Source organism: Camelus bactrianus, chromosome 32 (assembly GCF_048773025.1).
Source record: "Camelus bactrianus isolate YW-2024 breed Bactrian camel chromosome 32, ASM4877302v1, whole genome shotgun sequence".
In the NCBI taxonomy this organism is placed as follows: domain Eukaryota; kingdom Metazoa; phylum Chordata; class Mammalia; order Artiodactyla; family Camelidae; genus Camelus; species Camelus bactrianus.
Window position 1 is genome coordinate 7,368,502 of NC_133570.1, and position 24,278 is coordinate 7,392,779.

The 24,278-nt window shown below is 40.5% G+C and overlaps 1 protein-coding gene across 2 annotated transcripts in view; it reads right to left on the reverse strand.

Annotated features, from left to right (window-relative positions):
- PPP1CC (protein phosphatase 1 catalytic subunit gamma) overlaps positions 1-17,497 on the reverse strand; it is a 29,671-nt gene extending 12,174 nt beyond the window's left edge. The window contains exons 1-7 of one of the 2 annotated variants that reach the window (XM_074356780.1): positions 17,244-17,497; positions 7,814-7,945; positions 6,711-6,941; positions 2,788-2,892; positions 1,504-1,727; positions 1,161-1,295; positions 716-776 (exon numbers count right to left, since the gene is read on the reverse strand). In XM_074356780.1, coding sequence (XP_074212881.1) covers positions 716-776; positions 1,161-1,295; positions 1,504-1,727; positions 2,788-2,892; positions 6,711-6,941; positions 7,814-7,945; positions 17,244-17,298 — 943 coding nt within the window. In that variant the 5' untranslated portion in view covers positions 17,299-17,497. The remainder of the gene's footprint in view (positions 1-715; positions 777-1,160; positions 1,296-1,503; positions 1,728-2,787; positions 2,893-6,710; positions 6,942-7,813; positions 7,946-17,243) is intronic. The other variant, XM_074356781.1, reaches the window with a different exon arrangement.
- Positions 17,498-24,278: the final 6,781 nt, after the last annotated feature.

Sequence of the window (24,278 nt, forward strand, 5' to 3'; positions counted from 1 at the left end):
GAGTGTCAATATATATATTTCAACAGAAACTTTGGCTTTAGGAAATTGTCACAAACATTTAAAATAATGGCTTTAATAGTCATTTTAAGTATACCGTAGGGGAAAGTGTGCTTTAATTAAATATACATACCAGTGATGCTGGCAAGGTTGAAAGTTACTCCTAATGTTGACAGCTATAAAAACTAGTTTGTACATGACAAGACAATGAGAGAAAAAAAGCAATCCCTTTGAAACAAAACTAAAAAAAAAAAAATGTTCACAGTGGTTTGTAAAAACAGTATGCATTTTATAACAATAACATGTACAGATTGAGCACCCTAGGGCTCTCTTTATATCCTAAAGAAAATGAGCACTGACATTATTCATGAGCTGTACTGAATTAAAAAGATCAGCTGTACATTCATCCCCCAGACAGGATAAACTGTCCTGGGGAGTACAGCTTTAACACCATCATTGAAGTTGTTTGCAAAAGGAACAGAGAATTAAAAAACAAAACGTTTTTCCTTGGGAGTGGAGTCTTTCATTTGCTGTTATAACCAGCAAATACCATTCATTAAGTCAAAAATGGAAGGGGGGGGCCCCACAGACACTACTTGAGCAAGCTGACCAATACACATTACAGTTTTAAAAATGAAGGTTATACACTATATGTTACAAGTCCCAACTAGGCAGTGTCAAAATGACATCTATTTCTTTGCTTGCTTTGTGATCATACCCCTTGGAGGTGTTACAGGTCTCGTGGCATTTGGCTTCTTTTTCTCTGCAGGCTTTAAAATCTGCAAAGATTCAGAAGAGTGTATTTTAGGAAGTATACTCAACCCCAAATCTTAAATTTCTTAAATTTCCCTCAAATCTTTTGTTCAGGAAGTTTTTGTTTATAACTGCCACAACTTTGAAAGCCTCACAGCATATTAACTTTGAAAGCCTCACAAGCTGACAAATAAACATTTTGGTAATAAATGTTCTAATACAGCTATGAATCATGATCTGGACATGATCTGGACAAATTATTCTGCCTCTGCATAAAGTGACAATTTTTTAAAGAAAATAAGAATTCAGGCAACTCAACATAAATGAACAGCAGATAGTAAGTAGCACTTTTTCTAAATCAGTAAAATTCAGACAAAAGAAAAGGAAACAATGTTGAAAACATCCTCTACCTGAAAAGAACACATGAGTGTTTCGTCCACACTCATCATGGCACCTGCATTGTCAAACTCTCCACAATAATTGGGTGCAGAAAACAGAGTGACCAACTGCCTCTTTGCAAAAAATTCATATCCATCTTCAACCACCTTGGAGAGAAAACGTTTTCAGTATAAGTAGGTGCAAACTTTAGGTGAGTAAAACCACTCTTCAGTTTCCCATTGAGCCTGATATCCTGTAGGTCACTTCCAGAGACATTTTGTATAAATAAGCAATACCTACCCACCAAAATCAACAAGGAGAATCTGTGCTCACACACATGCTCTTAAGTGTACATGTAAAATTCAAAATCAATACCTGATGGGCTCTACATATAAGATCCAAATCATGCTTATGGAGAAATTTTGCAACCACTTCTGCACCAAATGTGAAGGACACTCCTCTGTCATTTTCACCCCAGCCTAAGACATCTTTATCGGGGTCAGACCACAAAAGATCACAAAGAAGACCTTGATCTGGTACATCAGTTGGTCGCATAATTCGCCGAATCTGCTCCATAGATTGAAGATCTGGTGATAAACCTATTAAATGAGAAAAAAAATGAAGAAAACAAAACCTTAAAAAAGGATTGTTAGCACGTTAACAGTTCCATTTGTCTACAGAGAGACTCAATGACTAACACAAAGGTTTACATTAAATCTTCGGCTATGTTTTCTTATTTAGCTTTGGTTAAAAAAAAAAGCACTGGAACTTACTACATCCACTAATTAGTGGGGCATGGTGTATTTAAACAGAATATGGAAAGTTATCTCAATATACAGAGCCCTAGAAAATTAAAATACAGTGACTTAAAAACTACTCCACTCTTCTGGGCACCTTTCTAGTTGATGAGAATAATGAACAGTGCATATCCTAGATTTTATTATTGCCCATTTGTGAAGATTGGGCATAAAGGATGCAAAAGTCGGGTGATTGGGCATAAAGTCGGGTGATGTAGCTTCCTAGGAAACCTGTATTGTCCAAGGAATATCAACTATTAGACCAGCTCAGAAGTAGCTGATTCTCATCTGAGTTTAAAATCCCATGTCCAACTCTACGAAAGCCAGTTTAAGTATATAAGGGAGGGCAGGGACAGTGGATTTATTAAAATAGTGAACTGGCTCTTTGATGCCTGTCTAATTTATGCCCACAGATGAAAAAAAAATCCTCTTTGCAATTATTAGATTAATTACATCATACAAAGTACAACCACTGAGCAAAACAACTTTTAACATCTAACTCAGAAAAATTTCTGAAAAAAGATCAAATACAGACCAAAGGAAAGTCTATTCACATTTTCAGTATTCTAGAGGATTTGGTACAGCATATAAATTGTTCATTTTATATTCAAAAATACTTTCTGCTCTATTTTCAACTCAAACTGGTTCGAGAGCCTAGAAGTCCCTGTAACAAATCAATTGCTTACTTCAGACTTGTATCCAAATGATCCTGGATGTGCCAGAGTGAACCCATGGAGTAAACATCGATAAAGGAGAATTATCTGACAGAAGAATCATCCCAATGATAACTCATAAATGTCAAAGTGTTCACACCCTTTAGAAGAGATCAAAATCTGTGTGGAACTAAAATCAGCCGACATACCTCCATGACAGCAGAATATTTTCTCATCCACGATGGCTGCTATCGGTAAACAGTTAAAGCAGTCTGTGAAAGTTTTCCATAGTTTAATGTTATATCTTCTTTTACCTGTGAAAATTTGGGGATGGTTAAAGCGTGACTGGTCTTCTGTAGGTACATTCTCTCAGGACAATTCCCCCAAGGAAAGATTCTGACTACCTTAAGTAAACAAAAACTACGCTTTTATTAAAAAACAGAAAATTAGATACATATGTATCTAATACTTGGAGATGTGTGATCTGTAAGCAACAACTTCAATATTTAAAAATTCCACATAAGTCTGCAATCAGAATTCCAGATATAATGACTAAGGATTACCATTAAACCCCAACAATTATTTGGTAGCACCAACTCTGAAATCTAGTTTGTTTTGCCCAATCGCAACATACAGGTAGCTTCCTATTTCTAAAGGCAATTAAGAACAACTCATACATGTGCCATTTTCATCTTCCTGAGAGTTCACACCCATACCATCTCCCACCACCCTCAATAAGCTACTGGTACCCGATAATTTCCAGCCCCCCTAAATATTCTAGTAGGAAGCACAATGATAACAGGGGTACAGCTGCTTACTGCAGGCACACCAGGCATGTCCCTAACATGCTGCACAAACGCTTAGAACACTTCCCTCAGATAAGACATTAACAGAGTGGTTATGTTCCCCTGACTAGCCCATGTATCTCATGCTTTCTAGGTTCACTGCGTGATTCAAACAGAAGCATGCCTTTAAGTCACTCTTCCCCCAAGAAAATTATGTTCTGAGTTAAAAACCTAGTCATAAACTCTGGAAATACTTATCTGTCTGAATTGGCTGAGGCTGGCCCCGTTGTTGGGGTGTCTTTGACTCCTGTACCCAATACTAAAAAAACTCCAAAGGTCAAAGCATAATCTTATTCCTAAACCAAGAGTTTGTCCTCAGTCTCTTCTCCATTCTTATCCTGCAGACATTGAAAGTTACAGCTTTCAATGCACCCCCTTCTTTGAGAGCTACAGAAGGGCCCATGCAACAGGCTCCTGGACCACATCTCTCCCTCTACTGCAAATTAAGCCTGAAGATGAGCACAGGGTCGGAAATGCAATGCAAACTCAAACATCTAACTTCTCCCTTTACAGAGGAGGATTTTTGTCTTTTTCCCTAATAGTCTGTTTTTCCCTGACATGGGCATAACCCTCCCCATGGTTCACCCTGGTCTGTACTTCTTTGGAGGCCATGTATTCCCTGTCCCGTATCTTCCTTCACTGGAGGGTTCTGGAAGCTTAACAGAATTCCTCTCTACAAGTCTGAAGGGGAACCTGTGTACAATCACCACCTTCAATATCCAATAATGATCATCACACAAGAACAGGGCCGGGCTGTCTTAACCCCTATCTATTAAAGTGATTTGGTTCTGTCTCATTTTCTGCTGAAGTCCTTTGGTGAAGAACCATCCAGGGGCTCCCCTAGATCCTTCCTTTGCCCAGATGCTGCATCTGCCAGGGCTGACAAAATCTTTTCCATCTTGAAGTCTGCTTCACTCCTCAATTCTTTAGTTACATAACGCACTCCAGCTTCTCTTGCAGATTTCTTTGCTATTTTTGTTGGCTTCTCCATCGAAAATTAAGATTTTTCCTTCCCTTGTCTCTGAGCATCTTAACTAACTCCTGGGTCCCTGCTTTCTTTCCTCTCTACATTTCCTCCCTGAGGCCACTTCAGACACTAGGAGCATCTGGCTCTGGAAGGATTCCTGGATAATTGCCAAAGTCTCCTCAAACTTCCAAATCCTGGGATTCTAAGCCAGAACCCCTAATTGCAGTCTCTTACTACTACAGATCCGACAGCTCTGGTATCAGAAAAGGATAATACACATTCACATTTTATCTAATAACAGATACCTCAGCCTTTCTAGGACTGTAGTCATAAAGATAGGGGGAAAAAAAGATGGTATCATAGAGAGTGCTTATTATACTTAGGAAATTAATTTATCACGTAAAGCACTGGTTTTTAAATTGTTCCATGGAAATCTACGTTTGAATAAAATCTTTAATAAAATTATCAATTAAAAAAAAACTCAGCAAACCATCAACTGAAAGCCACCTATGTCAAGGACACTTTTAGGCCCACAAACAGACTGGGTGGCAAATTATACCTGCCTGATAGGAGAGGGGAAAGCTGGAGTACAAGGTCATTAAATCAGTCTTGAGGACAAACAAGTCAAAATTCACAACTATCAATGCTGATGTTTCTAAATCATTAAGGCATCTGTATTAAACAGAAACCAAAAATGATATAGCTAATACACTCACACTAGGATATATATATCACAACAAAGAGATCTTATGGATTTGAACTTCATCAATGAAAGCATCAAAATATTTGCTAACAGCTGTGTAAAAGGAACCCCCTTTTTTGAAGAGAACTTATGTATGTATGGTACTGGGGATTGAACCCAGGACCTCGTGCATGCTAAGCATGCACTCTACCACTGAGCTATACCCCTCTCACCCCTTCTTAACCTGTTCTAAAAAGTAGTATCTGTAACAAATATCCAAAATACAATGTTCTAAAACTCCCTGCCTCTCATTTCATTACCTAAAGAGTAGTAACTACCTTACTAGTACTTTTCTGGTAGACTCAGTGTCAATATCAAATATCTTTCTTGCTCCCCTCAGTTGTCCCAGTCAGTTCAGAACCTACAGGATTTTTCCTCTCCTTGGTAATCCCTCCCACCTCATCTTTATCAGCTAAGTCTCAGGGCCACAGACCAAGCAAACATAGTCATGGGAGAGGCTGGGAGTATCAGGGCTGAGTCTACTAATGTAACTTTTCTAGCAGTGAACTTCTAACAAATAAGCTAGCCGAACACATCTATGTGAAACTGAGATGGAAAAACACCAACTCCTACAGATTGGGCTATAAGTTATGATTATAGTCTAGGGAAGGGTCAACAGTGACAACGCTTTACTGGACTCATTATAATTATATTAGCAAGCACTAGTAATTCAAATTCCTTAAGCACTCCTCTCATGGCACAAACTGTGAATTCAAAAGGAAGGTGGAGGTAAGGATTTAAAAAAATATTAAAAAAAAATTTATAGTTATTCAAACAGTAGCATCAACAAAAAAATTCTCCACCAAAACTCATTATTTTCAAGGTTTAAAGAATCTTGTTTTTGTCAATTATCAACTCAAAGTGCACCTTCAACTAAATAAGCTAAAATGGGTCATAAAATGTATGAATTTTACAAATATTTTTAATTAGGTTAAAAAAAATTTTGCTTTCTCCTTTCAGCATAATTTTAGATAGTAACTGTCATGTTTCCTGGATGCAGATATATCAGAATGGAAAAAAACTACATTACAAATTTCAAAAAAACAGTTATTTGTATACTGCAAGTTTCCATTCATATGAAATGTCTAGAAAAGGCAAACCTACAGAGACAGAAAGTAGACTGGTGCTTGCATAGGGCTATGGTGATGGCTGTACAACTCTATACATTAACTAAAAATCACTTAATTATACATTTAAAATAAACGAATTTCATAAAATGAAATTTTATCTCAATAAAGTTGTTGAAAACAAAGCTATCTATTTGGACAGATTCTCTGGTACTAAGAATTAAGTTATCCGTGAATATTCATCACAACAATTATCTTAAAGAAATGGCCACTGAGAGCAACAAATACCTCCTAATCTAACCATCACATCATAAAAGAATCCAGGGCATTATTATACTGCAGTGACAGTGTTATTTTTTACCCCAAAAAAGAAAAAACTAGGGTAAAAACAAGTTAATGAAATTATAAGGAGATTATAACACTGCATCTAAACTCTTAACAGAAATATGTTCAGTTTATGACTGAGTATCTCAATTTAAATAACTCTTCCTTAGACGTAGAAAGTACTTACATTCATCATAAAACCCATAAATTCTATTGATGCTGGCACATTCATGGTTTCCTCTGAGAAGAAAGAAATTCTCGGGATATTTGATTTTGTAAGCCAGTAAGAGGCAAATAGTCTCCAACGACTGCTTTCCCCTGTCCACATAGTCCCCAAGAAACAGGTAATTGCTTTCTGGCGGGAAACCACCGTACTCAAAAAGTCGAAGCAAATCATAGTACTGCCCGTGGATATCACCTAGAAGGAAGAATTCTGTTACATGGTGTCTTCATACTTACAGTTCAAACCACTGACATAACTAGCCTCCAATCTTGTATCATATTTAGTTCAATTGACCTTAATAAAAGTTTTAAATGTATGTGTATATCCAGAATCTCACACAAAACTCAACTAATTAAGAACTTATTTTGTGGAAAGGACTATTAACTCCTGCCAAGTGGCATGGTTTTCCTTCCAGGTCGGCTGATAAAGATTAGATCTCCGACAGCCCAGTCTCCGGTACTGTGTTGGCAGGACTGCTGCACTTCTAGTGAGCCCTGGCCCCCTGTGATCAAAGGTGCACACATTACACACACTCATGCATCTGGCTTTCAATTTCTCCTTGCCAGATAACACCAAAGAGCGTTTTACTTTAAAAATATGCATACAAGCTTTATCAACGTAGTCAAATATGCTAGAATAAATATAGCGTTTCTACTTAGTTTTTATACAGATTATCTGCATCCATCATGTAGACACAGAAGAACTACAAAACGGCCTCAAGGAAGGTCTATTTTTAGGTATAACCAGTGTTTCTTTAAGCTTAAATGTAATTCCTATATATTCATATAGTTCAGACCTTTTCTTAGCTCTCCATTCTGTTCCCTTTCCTTCTTTCCTTCTGCAATGTTTATATTCCTTTAGTGAAATAATTTTTACAAAATCTGAAGCACATCTAAGTAAACTAAGTTCATTAGAAGGCACTATTCTAAAGCCACAATTATTTAACTCAATTTTAGGTACTTTCAGGTTATTCATACATAGTAAATGGCTGACTAATATAAGGTCATCTACATATCCATGACTCAGTCAATCACCTAACCAAAGATAACGAGTGTGCCAAAACTTACCACATATTTTGAGTGGTGCTTCAAGTTCTAGTAGGATAGGCTGACTGAGAAAGATCTCTCGGGACTTTAAGCACAGTCCTCTGATTTCATTCTCCTGTAGCTGGACATTCTTACCAGGCTTGGACCCTCTCACTGTAGGAGAGAAAAACCCCAATTTAGTCAGGTGAAGTCAAAGTAAGATTTAACATAAAAACTAAAAATATCTGAAAAGATACAAGTTTTAAATAAAAAGGAGGCAAAAATTTAGTTTAACTAGCTTTCTGGCTGGGCTTTATTTTCATGACACTTAAAAAAAACCATGATTTTAATACCAAATTAGAATCTCAAAATCTTAGACAGATTTCAGAGATTATTTAGTTGCATTTTCTACACCAAGTTAAGATTTCTTTACACTATCCTGAACCAGGGGTCGGCCCCCCCTGTGCACGAACACTGCCAGAAACGTCTTCCTTTCAATGCTTGCTGAAATCAGACTCCCCGTGGGCACAGCTCCAAGCCTCGTTTCTGCATCCAAGCCAAACAATCAGCCTTGTTCACCTACAACCTGTCAACCAGGCCAGCTCTTTTTGCCTCCCTGTCTTGTCTTTTCTTCTCCAGCGTTACAATGAATTTGTATCTGTACAGCAGGAGACTGCAGAGATTGTCATGTTACTGAGTTGGTCCTAAGAATTCCTTGTTTTAAAATGTGAGACTGGAAATGCTCAGAATCCACCCCCCCCAATCAGGGTTTTTCACAAGGGTCCCAGATTTATCCTATGAAAAAACTTAAGTGTTGTTTTCATTTCATTAAAACACATTGTACACTTGTTGTGTGTATTTTGCTGTACAATTTCTGGGCCTGCACTTGTGAATACAATCATGCCTGTACAGGGCAAAGGAAGTCAGCGCGTGCTGTGAGAAAGAGGTTTCCTAGAAATCTGAACAGATTAAAATCAAGAAAAGGGAGACAGACATCATGGCACAGCACCAGGCGTCCTATACTCACAAGTGCCTGCATCAGAGCACTGAGTTCTACTATCAAAGTGAAGTACAACATATCCTCTGGGTTTCTAACAAGGCATTCATCAGCAGGTAGGAAGCAGTAGGAAATAAAATTCTGTTTTGATTCCAGTTATAACAGATTAGACATTCATTAAATACATAACAAATATAGCACTGAATTGCAAAATTCAACCTAATTTTATAGTTATGAACTGGCCTGCTTGCTGGCACAGTGGTTAAATACCGGGACTGATTATCATCAATTTGAAATCTAAGTCTTAACACGTGTTTTGTGTAAAAGATTTATGAAAGCAGGAATTCTCTGAATTAGAATTGAAGCAAAAACACAGGACCAGACAAAATATAGAATGTAAGGCTACATCTTTCCACCTTTAAACCTAATATAAAGCGATTTCGTTTTAGCAAAACCATGATACAGATTAAATCAATGTTGTCAATTTAAATTTTATCAGTTGTGGAGGCCTTGTTTGTATTTAAATGACAAAATCACTTAGCCTAATAGCTGAACAAGAGCAATAGGTTTAACTGGTTTTTACCTAGCTTTGTTCTGTAAATATGTTAGTAAAATTACAGAGTAATTAAAATTATAAGTAAAAAACCCCTGATGTCTGTTAAGAATTTTCTTCCATTAAAAGGGACTGTGTCCAAGTTTGAGAAATACTGTCTTAGGCAAAGCCATCCTTCAATCTGAATAGCCACTGAAACCCTGAATTCTCTGAAGAAACAAGTTTTGAGCAGAAATGGAATGCTGTGTAGAGGGGTATTATTTTTTTCAATGAAAGATAATAAACAAGAAAGGGTGACACAAGGGAAGAGGCAAACTCCTGAAAGGCACAACGAAGAGAAAATGTTGAGAGCACGCTGGACTGGGTGCCTGAAGCCCCACGTTGCTGTATTGGTTTCATAGCTTTGGGCAAATCACCTCTTTGGACCCCAAAATATGTAAACTGAACTAAATGACTGCCGTCTCATTCTGATCAGAATATTAAGAAACAAGAAGCAATCAAAGGCAAAGCATAGTAAGGATAACCTTTGACAGAAGATGCGAAACAGACACATATAATAATACAACAGCGACTGAGCAGTCTATAAAACAAAAGTCTTTCCCCCAGAACCACAGCAATTTTTTCTCTCTAGACACACATAGGAAAGAACGTAAGAAACACTCCTGGTTGAAAGACAGTGGGAGCCCTGCTTCCCTGGCCAGAAAACCCCAAACATCAGTGACTTTACCACAAGTCAGTCAGGAGCTGGGGCCGACCACGCAACCAGAAACTTTATTTTTGGCTCGGGGACTCCTGGACGCTTCTGCTTTCAACCTGAATCTTTTCCAGCAGAGCCCCACACTTATAAGTGAAGAGCGCACTCTAAGCCTCAGGAGAGTATGCACTGACGGACACCTGTAAGGAACACAGGCTATACTTTTAGTATGAATGCTGCTATATTTCACCAATGCCATCAGATTAAACCAATGCTAATACAAATTTTTACTGTTTGGCAGGCTTCCCACCACCACCTTGAGACATAGTTCATGGTAGTTTTAGTTCTCTTCTGTTTTTCTGTTTGTCCTGAGTAGGAGTGCAGAGACTAGTAAAAAGCGATTTAATATACCCTTAATGTGCAGTGAGGATTAAACGCGGTTTTTCCAAAAATCAAGATTTTTGATGAACAGCGCTCATTACAAACAACACATGGTCCCAAAGCTTCTTAAATTCCCTACAATTAGCTTAAGGAATAAAATTATGAAATTAGAAACTCTGCCAAAACCATCTTCTACCAACTGGCAAATACCTGCTCATCTTTCGAGACTGCTTAGATATCACCTCAAAAAGCTCTCTTACTCATCTCCTATCCATCTCCTCTCCCCTCAACAAGCCTGCTTTACTCTTCCTGAAATGCTCAGCACCCGTCACTGTCCAGTACATAGTGTGTATTATAGCTGCCAGCTCGCTTCCACCCATTCTTCTGGACCTCCTGGTAGAATGTAAACCCCATGACCACACCACTTGGTCTGCGGTGTACATGCCTTGGTCAGTATATGGCAGGTGCTCAAAATATGTTGCATGAACGAAGTCTGGATAAATCTCTAAGCACTGTTGATCTGTGACATTACAATTAATATGCATTCCAGACAATGTATCTTTGATCAGCAAAAAACAGTAACAAAATTTGTGTCTGTGCTTTAAAATTACAAAGCAACAGTGTCATTTTCCTTTTCCTATAGGTCTTACTAGAGTATTTTTCTAGTTGTGAAAATTTAGGATTACTCTTAAGTTTCAAGTTGAAGATAAGTTATCTAACGGAAGGTAAAGATTTCAAAAAGGGTTTTGGCAGTCCAAGTGAATGAACACTGTAGACATTTCTTTAAAATGGCCTATTAGCCAATAGCATAAAACTCTACTTCACTATTTTCAGTGTCCATCAAATAAATTTATTAGTTGTAGCTACTAACACGTACTGAGCACTTCCCATGTACTGTGCTAAGAGGCTGTACACCATTCAATTTTGCCATTTAATACTCATAACAATCCCATGAAGTTAGACACTGTCACTTCTCTGTTACAGGTTGGAAGAGGTTCAATGACTCGGTACAAGGTCAGAGTTTTTAAGGACATCAGGCCCTGACTGACTCTAGGTCTAAAGTGGTACTTCTACCCGATCACTCTTTCACTAACATGTTCTTCATTAAACTTCTAAACCAAAGGAGTTTTTACAGGACAAACTACTGAAACTCCAATATACAGTCACTGCTCCCTAAAAAAAATTTGATATGGGATATAAAATCATAAGGCATCTTTCCTTACAAATGGGAAGTATTAAGAAAGAACTAAATGATGTAATCTGTCTGTTCAGGCTATCCAAACTCATTTACCATGCTTCAAACATTGAACAAAATAGTTGCTAGCCACCCACTATATGCCAGACCCTGTGTTGGATCCTGGGGACATTCTGGCAACGGGATAGACTAAAACCTTGTTCTTCTTCTCAAGAGGCTCACATTCTAGTGGAGGACACAGGAAGTAAGACAAACTAAACTAGGTAACTGCAGATGGTTATAAACACTATAGCCAGAACTATCCCCCCATAAAAACTGTAAAACTGGAAGTTTATCTGAGGGATAACATCTTCAATGCCATTAAAAAGACAAAGGCTTGAATATCTATTTTAAGGCTATTAGCTATAAAGTAAAATGCAAACAACACAGCTCTGCTCAATAACATCAGTCAATACTTACTTCAAGGCTTAGAACTCTCACTGTGCTCTGTGCATGATGAGAGAAACCTACACAAAAAGGACACCGTGGAGGGGACAGTCAAGTTGTCTCCTCATGGTACCTTCCTAAGTAGCAGTTCAAGGAGGACGTATAAATTATTTCAACAACTGCCAAAGGAATCCAAAATACTCTAACAAATAAGAATATCATTTTCCAGGTAGAATGTTCCTCATAAATCCAACTGTTAGGCATTGCATAGAAATAAAACCAGTAGGCACTGTGAACATATGTAGGTTAGTGATCGAGATATTAAAATTGTCAACACTTTTGAGTAAAAGCTTTTCTTTATTTGGCTAAAATGGCAGATTCAGAAAAAATGCATTATGGCTGTTACCAGCAAAGACTGTTCCGTTCCAACTTATCTGATCTATTTATCTGGCAAATCACTAACATGAGCACATGATAAAAACTTGCACGCAATTTTATTGAAAATAAACGGTAAAAACTTGAAATAATAAAAGGATGCCAATAGTGATTATGCATAATGCCAGATTTTTTTCACAAAGCAACATTAACTTTTCTGACAGACTGTCAACATAGCAGAGACGAGAATTATGGAAGGAAATTTAAGACTACTTTGGGATTATTTATGAGGAATAAAAAAGTATTCTTTTTGCCCCTTAATTGTTGAAAGAAGGTCACAGAAAAGCAACAGCATACCCACTAAAAAAGCCTCAGCTGAATTATAATCAAGATTTAAAACCTAAGATTGGCACAACCAGTATAAAAATAAGTCAACAGAGATTTTCCTAATAAGATAATCCTATTAAAGTAGGTGGTAATCTTAAGAATATGCCACATCGCATTCATTTCAGTGACAAAATCAATAACCTCACAATATTTGACAGATGTAGGGAAATAAAACCTCCAACAAAAACAAAAAAAGTGAATATTGTAACATTAAAACTTTCTCACAAACAACTGAGTTCTTTTCTACAAAAAATGTAAGCCACAAAAATGTTAATCAACAATCACTTGGTTTCACTGCAAAGTCACCAGCAGGAAGACATCCACTTTCTGACCATCTTAATTTCCACACCGTCACCCTCTCTCCCATCTTGACTTTCCTAACTGCTGGTGTTTGGGCATTTCTCAAGGCAGATAATCAGGATATAGCTGCAAAACACTGCTACTGCTCTCTATAAAGAACTTCAAGTTTTCCATACTGAGTGACACCAATTTATTGAAAAGTGTTTAATTCTCAATAGTCTAACTACCTATTTTGATAAAATACCACTGATTAGACGTCGACATCTGACCCTACGTTTATGAGTGGTTTTCATTTTCATAAGCCTTAATATCAGTGACATACACTTTCCTCTAGATGAGGGATGCCAGTCAATCCCAGAGTAGTGGAGAAACGGAGATTTCAGATAATCATCAAGCTCGCTAAGCAAAGCTCGCTAATTTGTCCCAGAATTCTGTAAACTCCAAAGGGACTGAACCTCCCGTACTCTTCTTGAATAAGACTTTCCAGTTTCCTCATTTAAAAAGCAATTCATATCAGAATATTATCTTCTTCACATTTCGATCTTTAAGGTCTACTAATACCCTCGACTGTAAATTAAATATACGATCCAGGTTGTGTATCATTTCCCTGCTTCAAGATCAGTAATCCGCACCTTGTCAAGAAGACTCCCTGGCACTGGCACATACTTTTGCAGAACTGGTCATTGTAGGACTGCAGTTTCAAAGATGCATGAAACAATCTAGCCAACCTCAACCATGGACGGGCTCCTAACACATGGCCCAGCACTGTACCCATTTGCCCAGCTTGGAGAAGGAAAGCCTGGCCGCCTGCTGCCAAGGCTAATATTCCCTCAAACACAACAGAATGACACACACCATCCGGTTAGATTTCACTGTCTCCTGCTACTACTGACAGGCAAGGGGGCACTGCAGGCTCAAGGAGAGTAATCCTTTCCATGCTGTGGTTTAGGTCTGGTGCAAGCTGCAGACTGCAGATCACGGCTCTAACAGAGCTTTCTTTTCTTACAGGAGAGGATGCAGCATACAACTGACAGAATTCTTGCCAGTTAGGGAACTAGTAACACAACTTTCATGTTATTACTGTCTTTATATAATGTCCTATGATAGCTGATCCCAAGGAAAGCCTCTAATTGTTAAAATTACCTGACATGTGAAGAAAAAATAATGGCAGAGGTCTCATTAGGAAAGATTACTTTTGCTTTCCTTGGTCAGCACTTCAAGATTTTTTTTTTTTTTTTTTTGCCATTATGTTTGTCCTTTATTTTCTTCAGGTCCAGAGACCACTGTCTTTTCAACATTAGAATATAAACATATTCATGTTACACTGAAAAGCTAAACACACAGGTTACTTTTACAAATCAAAGGACTGAATTAGTAAACACTTCCTGAGAGCAAAAGCAGAGGTCACATTTAAATTACTAAAGCAACACAAGCAATTGTGCAGAGCCTGGCACAGTCGTGCAGTTTGACAACGGCCATCTTCAAAGCCAAGATGCTTCTCGCAAATCAGGGTGTGAAAATTAAGTTACAAATGCCTGCTTCGCAAGAAAACTGTTCACCATCACCACCACTTCTTCGCTTACAAAGTAAATTCGCATCTAATCTCACGTTTCTCCCACAAGGTAGGAATTGAGAGAAATCAACAGCTGGTTTATTTTCTAAATCCAAAGTTTTACTGTGAGATCTTTTAAATAATTGAACACTAGTAATACAAAGGAGTAACAACCTTAAGGTTTTATCACCCCCAAGGCCGACTTTCCATGGTGGGTTGCAGAAGTGATGCCTCCTTAAGGAAAAACTACAAGTTTAGAGTAGGAAAGAAGTGCAAAGCTGTAGTGACTAAAATCTAAAACCAACATGGTGTTTTCTTAATTAAGACTTCACTTTTGTCTTTTTAGTATTGTTACCAAGCTACTTCTCAACTAGCTTGCACAATCCTCTACCCTAAAAGAGGAGACAATTCCTAACATGTAAAAAATTCTAACAAGTTCACAAAACTTACACTCCCTCACTTTCAGATATACTTAAATCTTAACTGAAATTCTTAGAGAAAAAAGATTGTGGAGCATAAAAAAAAAAAAAATCACAAAACTTATTAACATCTTCTACCTTGATCCTCAATGGATCATTTTCAACTGTTTTCTGGCAATTTAATATTGATGAGAAAAAAATTAAGTATTTCGTATTAAGTATTTTAAGCAGCTAGCTTATTTCTGAGGCATTAACACACACTGCTTCATTACATTAATTTTTAATTTAAAGTTTAAAAAACTATTAAGAAACAATGATTAATCTCATTTTAGATGATCCAAGTTTATCAAAGCAAATTTCTTAGAATAAGATTAATATTAACAAGATGGTATATGAATCCAAGAGTTATGTGCAACCCAGACCTTAACAAGACTTAACTAATCTTAAAATTCTAATGTTTGTAATCCACAGGTTCCATTTTTTCCTACTTTCTCAACAAAATGAAGCCCACCCCTAATCAGCCACATAGGTCCCTGCATAAATATACACAATTTACAATTTCTGAATGAAAAAAATTTTAAGTTCCTTACTGCAAACTGTTTTAATCCGTCTCTGGCCCACTGCTGCCTCATATATATTAGAGAACTGTATTAACTAGTATTAAAACTGCAGTTCTTATAATAAATGCCAGGGATTGAATGAATAACAAGGTTTTCACCCACAAACGAAAAACATTTCAGGGGGCTATTTAATGGGTTTTTCTTTTGAGAAAACTATAAAACACCCTCCACAGATTAAGAAAAGATATTTTCAAGAGTTCATTCCAATGACTTAATCAGAAGATCTGCAAATTCTAATACCAGAGCTGTCCAATCGTTCACACTATGGACTCCATCTCTCGCAGCATTTCTAGTCCAATAACATTTTACAACAGTGTAAGAGGCAAAAAACAACTCAAACTCAGCCAAATCTGTATCATCCAGTACCCAAATCAAGAAAGGTATTTGAATTCTTCCCAAGTTTGTAATTAGACTTCAGAATTAGTAGCCTCTGGAATTCGGGAGGGGTGGTGATGGGGGGTTCACTTCAGCGTCCTCTTTAAAATCCGAACTTCAAATGTCTCCCACATCAATAAGAGTCAATTGCCAGGCACGTCAGGAGTCTTAGATCAGCCAAAATTAAAGCTTCACCTTAACCTTTGCTTAATCACTAGACACCTCCTTCCTTCACACATAGGGTGAACTGAGTGAGTTCTAGCTCCTGGCTGCCTGGGTTTAAAACCTGATTCTAACTGTGTGACTCTGATCAAGTGACTTCATTTCTGTGTGTCTTAGTTTCCTCTGAAAAACAGGAAAAAATAATAGCACCTACCTCGTAAAGTTGTTCGGAGAATTACATGAGATCTGTGTAAAAGTGCTCCAAAAATGCCTGACACATAGTAAGCGCTTTAGGAGGGCTGGCTATTATTATGACTATTTATCAGATGAACGCAAAGTGCTTAACACAGAGCCTGACACACTGGAAAGATCCTAACGAAACTGTCACCATCGCTGGTTTCCTGTTCAGAAACACATTCAGAAAAGAGCGCGGAGACCTTTTTTCAAGACAAGGACAACTTAAAGAGAGTATTTGGGAGGGCAGGAGAAGGGTTTCAACATCGCCTTGAGATACAAACGTTCGTCACCAAGTAACAATAAACGGACCTCTCGACCTCCAGCCTCACAAAAAATTTAACATGGGCAGGATAGGAAAGAAACCCTCAAGCCCTGTGGAATCCATATCCCCAACTAATTGCTTTCCGAGAGGACGAGTACCAGAAAGTTCGGCACACTCCGTCCTGCAGGTTAGACTGGGGCCCCCAACCTTCTCTCCTACAAAGATTTGTCCGGTTTGTGGGGCGCATAGGGGTACGTACCGGAAACGTGGGGGTGGGGAGCGAATTTTTAAAATTTCATGGCCAGGAGGAAGGCTGCACCCTCTTCCAATGAATGAACGGAGTCTAGAGGTTCCGCGGGTTTGGCCAAGTGCGGGATCCCGGGCGACCTCCCTCCGGCTGCTGGCCCCGGCCCCGCGGGCCAACTCGCGGGACTCACTGCCCTCCGCGCTGCAAGCCCAATAGGCCCCCCAAATTCCCCTCCCCCGCGAGTCCCCGGAGCCGCCCGCCTCCCTCAGCCCGCCTGCGGCCCCCTTCACCTTCCAGCAGCCGTTGGATGATGCTGTCGATGTTGAGTTTATCTATATCCGCCATCGCCTTCCCACCACCGACCCTCCCGCAGCGGCGCCGCCGCCGGCTCGCGCCCGGGATTCACACCTCCTTTCCCACGCCACGAGCACAGAGGTGGTGGTGGCGGCGGTGGCAGAAGCCGCGGCGGGTCCCCCCCCAACCGCCCCGCTCCCTGCTTCCTCCTTCTCTCCCCACTGGAACCACGAGAAGAACAAAATGGCCGCCGACTCCTTAGCCAGCCTCGGGCGGCGCACGGATGCGCGCGGGGAGTGCAGCGGCCCGGCCGGGACTTCTTTATGGGCCGTAGGCCGCGCGGGAGGGGGCGGGCCAGGACTCAGGAAAGAGGCGGAGCCAGAGCGCGGGAAGGGGGAGGAGACGGTTGAGAGTAACTGCGATCGCGCGCGGAATCCTTCCGCCAAACGGGCCGAGTAAATAGGCCACCTGGCGGGAGCGTGAGTTGCAAAGTTGCACGCGGGATGTGGGGGAATGTGCAAGTACGTGCCGGAGGACTGCGGCCTCCGCGGGACGCTAGGCAGTGGGGCTAGAAGTTTTCAGACCTTGCCCACGGAGAGCATTCGAGGGCCCTGGAATTCCCCCTTGAGGTAAATCTGGCGAGGAGGTCAAGAGGGAGAATAATAAAGAGAAGTAGGTTGATGTTTTTGGATTCAGATTTACTGGGATTTGCGGGGAAGGGAAGACTTTATTTGATGACTAATAAAAAAGTCTCCTCCCAGATAAATAAAAATGTTAACAGGTTATTCATTCTGAGTGGCGGAAATATGGTTATTTTTATGTACTTTTTTTTTTGCGCAGTCTGTAACTTACATTTGGGGAAAATTTTGTTTTAATCCACCCTTGAAAAAATTTCATTATCCCTATCTTTGGCTTATCTTTCTTGAACTTGGGAAGTTACATAATTATAGGAACGGTTACCCTGATTCCAGCCAGAAGGTGAGCGAGTGTGCAGCAGATAAAGGGAGACATTTGCAGATTGCGAGCGTCGGAGCTCGGAGCTCGAAGCTCGAGGCCAGAAGAGCGGAGCGAGTTTGCACTCGCGGGCATTGCAGGGGTGAGGTCCTGGGTTCTGCAGACACCCCAGGAAACTTCGGCCCATTTCCCTCGGCTTCCCAGTCTCCCCCAAGTACATCTCTCTTCAGGAGGCCCCAAAATTTGCCACCTCTGGGGACTACATGTCGCCTTTAGCTGAGTTTGAAAGTGCAGCCTACACTCAGCAAACACATCTGCTTTCTTGGATCCTGACCTTTTCACTTAAATGCTTTTTCCTGCAGCACTTTACAGTTTGCAAAACCCTTTGCCTCCCTCCTCACCCCAGATAAGTTAATTTTGTTTCTCAAGTCACACAGGATGCATGAATTCCCATGCCGAAATGCCATCGTGTTGATTTGGCCACCCGAGCATTCAATCTCAGAAGTGGTGTCCTCCCAGGGCCCAAGAAGCGGTGGCACCCAGGCTCATGGTGGCAGCCAGGCTCCTTGCACGGGACCTGTGGCCTCCCTGCTGCTGGCATGGGGACTTCAAGATTTCAGAGCTCCCCTGTTTGGCTCAGCTGCCCACTCCACTGTCCCCAGTCACCAACTCACTCTCCCATGCTGTAGCTCTGTTCACTAGAAGACACACAAGTGTCATTTGTCAGTCCAGGGCACAAAGCCCAGTGGGTAACAGTAGGATGCCCGGCTCTGTTGTGAACAACTGTCTGTCAAGGTCAGGGTGGCTCTCCCCAGAGTCCACTAGACTTTGGGCTCCTTCAAGGCGCATCATGGCAGTGGCAATTAGAGCAGGAATGTGAAAGACAGCGATTCATTCATCAGACAAATATTTATGGAGCACCTACTCTGTGCCAGGCATTGTTCCAGGCAGAGAAACACGTAAGCAAGAAAGACAAGGCCCTTCTCTCATGGAGAGTCATCTAGTAAGCCAGACAGACAAAAAACAAAGATGCAAATAAAAATGTCAGCTTCTGATAAGTGCTCGTGGAGGGAAAAAACAAACACTGCACTCATTTTCTCTGTGCCAAAAATTATCTCACTGAAGCCCCAAGACAGTCCTAGGAATTATGTACTATTCCTGTCAATCACACCCATTTTGCAGATGAAGTGAGACACAGAGAGGGCTAGGTTGTTTGCCGAAGGTAACATAGCTATTAAGTTACAGAGTCAGGGCTGTAACTCAGGACAGAGAGAAACCAAAGCCCTTGTTCACATTTAATAAGTTCCTACTGTGACTACCAGTGCCTAGCACAACTGTGGCACATACTAGGCACATAACAAATGTGGGACCCAATGGAATGGTCTAAAGGGGTCTTTACGTACAATGAGCGCCATAATTTTCCATATACGAAGAAGCAGATGTGTTCATATCTGCTGACATCAGGGCTGGAGGGGGACTTCAGACTGGACTGAGACATGAGGAGGGCCTCGTCACATGCCGTTCTCTGCTGGGCAACTCCCCTCCAGAGTCCAGTTTCACTGGGATGTGTCTAAGAGAATTGGCTCTAAGCCTGAGAGTGGCATGAGCTCACAGGGTAGGCCTGAACGGCTCCCAGAAAACGGCAAACAGCTCTAGGAGGAAAGAATGAATCCCCTATTGGCCTTTTTTATGCCATTGTCAACACTTGTGTCCTCCCTAGGGACAAGCAGACAAACATTTACTTGCAGGGTAACTGTTCCAATAGCTGGAGTATCCCTTCCCCCTTCTAGTTTGCCTATCTGTGAAGTGAGGAGAAGGATTAAAATGTACTTTTTGAACTGTATTCCTTGGGTCCACAGAGCTTTCTTAGGGGCCTGAAGATGATGGGGTTCTGGTCCTCAAATCCTTGAATCAACTGATGCAAAACCATGACACACAGTAAGCACTCAACCAAAATGAACTATTATCATTGTTATCTGCTTTAGACATTGAGTGTCCATGTAAGATTTCAGGAGAGGACTGTAGCCAAAATATTTGAAAACCAATATTTCTAAGGATACTTTAGACTTTGAGGGTGAGTCCCAGTGCCTAGAGGCTGATATGAGAGAATTAACCCAGCTGGGTAGGGACTGTGGTACACTGAGATGTGCACACCCCGTCAAAGGAGTGGCCACTTTCCACCTCTAGGCCATTGGCGACCCTGTGGGAAACTGGGACCCAGTGTGGGCAGAACCTCTCAGTTTTCAGGGAAACTTGGGCATCTGGAGTTTTATGTGAAATGTTCCAATTTTTAAAAGTTGGTCATGGTGAGAAAGAATAGGAAAATGAATATATGTATATTCAGGTATGACTGAAAAATTGTGCTGTACACCAGAAATCGACATAACATTGTAAACTGACTATAAGTCAACTTAAAAAAAAAGTTGGTCATGAACTCAGATTCCTCTAAAACGCTGCGTGAGGCTGACAACGTGTATCCATGGACCACAATTGTCCCTAGGCCAACAATTTGGAATTCTGTTCTAGGAGGTTGGGGATGAACTCCTCCCACTCCCTTCCCCCAATTTAAGGAGCATTCAAGTTATTGTTAAATGATTCAAAGAAATGTTGTTGATGAGGTTTGCCAGCAATTCTGGACCTGCCTGGATATTCTGGAGATTTTGTGCAAAGTAGGGAACCATAGGAAGACATATGGGTGAAAGTGCTTTGACAAAGTTCACAGCTTTATTTCAATGTCCTGTGGTATTACCAGCAGCCACTGGTATTTTTTTTGGCAAATGTTTATTGAGGCCTTACTCCGTATGAGAAGCTGGAGACATAGCAGTGAGCAAAGCCGCCCAGTCTCTGTTCTCATGGGACTCCCAGTCTAATGGAGGTGACAGACAGGAACAGAGAAATCACTGAAGAGGCTAATTTCAGAGGGTCGTGAGTTTTGTGAGAGAATTAGAAGGGGTCATGTGACCACATAGGAGAGGGACTCTGAGGATTTGTCATTTGGATCAAAATCTGAAGGATGAGTAAGAGAAAGTTATGGGAAGAACTGCACTGGGGAAGAGTATTCCCAACAGAGGGAAATCGCAAGTGCAAAGGCCCTGAGGCAGGAACAATCTTCCAGTGGTGGAGGAATGGGAAGAAGACCAGAGTGGCTGGAGTGCAGACTAAGAGAGGGAGAGTGTTAGGAGGGGAAGTTGAAGAAATGGGCAAAGACCAGATCACTCAGGGCCTTGTCAGCCACAGGAAGACACTTGGATTTTATTCCAAGCTGAATGGGAAATCACTAGGTTTTAGGCCAAGGAGTAACACGATCTGATTCTTTTTTTAAACAAGTTTTTATTTTGAAATAATTCTAGATTTACTGAGAAGTTGCAAAAATAGTACAAAGATTTCCCATATACCTTTCACTCAGTTTCCCCTTAATATTAACATCTTATGCAACCATGGCATTACTCTTAATTTTTCAAGATACTTAAGTCATAAATGGTGCATCAGGAGGCTGGGAGTATAGCTCAGTGGTAGGGCACATGCACAAGGTCCTGCGTTCAATCCCTAGTACCTCCACTAACAACAACAAAAAAGAAATGTTAGATCATAAAATATCACATAACGTCGGAGAGCATCTTCTGCTAAATAAGATCAGATTTCATTTTTTAGAGATCCCTTTGGTGTCTGTGAGGAGAATGGACAATAGGAAGGAGGAGTGGAAGCTGTAAAGTCAGGGAGGGATCTGATGAAAAATGTGGCATCACTGAGTCAGTTTCCTCATCTGCAAAATGGGAACAGTATCACCCATCTCAGAAGGTGGTTGTGAGACTGTACCTTCCTGTGTACCTGGGGAGAGCATAGTAATAATGAGGAGGAGAAGGAGGAGGAGGATGATAGCTAGCATTTATTGAGTGCTTACTGTGTACCATTCTCTGCGCTTAAGGCCCTTCATGCATGATCAGGAGAGCACATTCTTTGGGATGTTTCCAAAAGCCTTCTTTGAAAAGGGGGGATCCAGATGGGTCTTTCAAACCATCCTTGGTCCTCATGGAATCTGTATTGATGTTGGGTGTTGTCTGTCTGAGAAGGCCTCAAAAATATTTCCATCTGGACTTACCCAACAGAAATTAGGATCATTATCGCCTTGCTAAATGTTCTTTAACTTCACAAAATGACTCACTCCCCGGTCAGGAAAGCAGCACGTTGTCCCAGTATCTGGAGGGTGGATTACACGGTCGTTTGCAACTAAGTCTGGTGAAGGGAGGCTCATTTTAGAGCAGAGCCTCTCAACCCGGGCGCTGCTGACATTTGGCGCCACCTCATTCTCGGTTGTGGGGCGGTCCTGTGCATCTAGGATGTTCGGTAGCACCCCTGACCTCTACACACTAGAAGCCAGAAGCATCCCCCCTTCCCCAATATTCATTCAAACATGTTTCCAGGCACCACCAAGAATGTCCCCTGGAAGGTCAAAATCACCCTCCCACTCCTCGATGAGAACCTTTGCAGCATCTAGGGCCTATGACAAGTTGTTTGAAATTGTTTTGTCCTTCTTTCAGAAGAGCATGTGTTCAGTGCTTTGCCAGGGTAACTCAACTACTAATACTAATAGCCACCATTTATTCGGAGTTTACTATGTACTAGGCATCGACCTAACCCTTGCTTTATATATCTTCCATCTTTATTGCTACTTAATGCATAGGGTAGGTCATTATTATCCATATATAGATGGAGAAAACAAGGTTCAGAGAGGTGACTTTCCAAAGACATACAATTAAGAAGTGACAGAGCCTGGATTTGAACCCAGATTTGTCCAACTCTAGAGGCCATGCCCTTCAACCTCTCTATCACGCTGAGCCTCTGAAGCCAGGGGTGTTAGAAAATCATGTGGTGATCACAATACATAAAATAGAGAAACAACAAAGACCTACTGTATAGCACAGGGAACTATACTCAATATCTTCTAATAACCCATCGTGGAAAAGAATCTGAAAAAAAATATATATGTGTATGTATAACTGAATCACTTTGCTGTACACTTGAAACTAACACAATATAAATCAGCTATACTTCAATAAAAATAAAAATTGAAAGAAAATCATGGGGAAAAATATAAACAATGAAGTGCCGTGCTGGTATCAAGTAGGAGAAACAGCATGGAGAGAAGTTATTCTGGACTCACAGATTGGAAAAGCCAAATTCTAGTGCAGAGTCCACACATGACTCACCGTGTGGCCTTGAGCAAGTCACTAACTTGACTTAGTAGGTGAAACAAGCTTAATAAGCCCAGCCCCACCTTCTCCCACCACAGGTGAGATGGCAATTTGAGCAATGATGGCATTGTGCAGGCACGTGCTGGGGGCTGTGCATCTGTGTTCTTTTTAATTTCCTCCTCAATAATTCTAGGAGGCACAAGCCTTCCCCCTCCCACCTTTTTGAATTGAGATGAAATTCATATAACATAAAACTAACCATTTTACAGTGTACAATTCAGCAGTGTTTAGTACATTCACAATGTTATGCAAGCAACACCTCTATCTAGTTCCAAATCGTTTTCATCACACACCTGAAGAAACCCTGTACCTATAAGCAGCTACTCCCTGTCCCTCCTTCCTCCCAGCTCCTGGCACCACCCATCTGTTTCCTGTCTCTGGCTTTGTCTGACCTGGATATTTCTAGTAGAATCATACACTATGTGACTTTTTGTGCCTGCTTTCTTTCACTTAGCATCATGTTTTGGAGGTTCATCAACGTTGTAGCCCTTGTCAGTACTTCACTCCTTTTTGTGGCTGAATCATATTCCATTGTATGGAGAGACCACTCTTTGTTTATCCATTTATTTGTTGATGGACATTTGGGTTGACACAGCCCTTTTATTCAGATGAGGGACGTGAGACCCAGCAAAGATAAATGACTTCACCCACATCACAGGGGAAATCGACAAGCTGGCAGCTCTGGATTTTAAACGACAAAACCCAAACTTTTACCTGTCTTATCTATAGCGGAAATTTCCTAACTCTGGTTGATGATGAAAACATTTTTAATGAACTGTTTAAAGCTTAGAGCAAAGCTTGGATTACCCCATTTACACTCCAGAG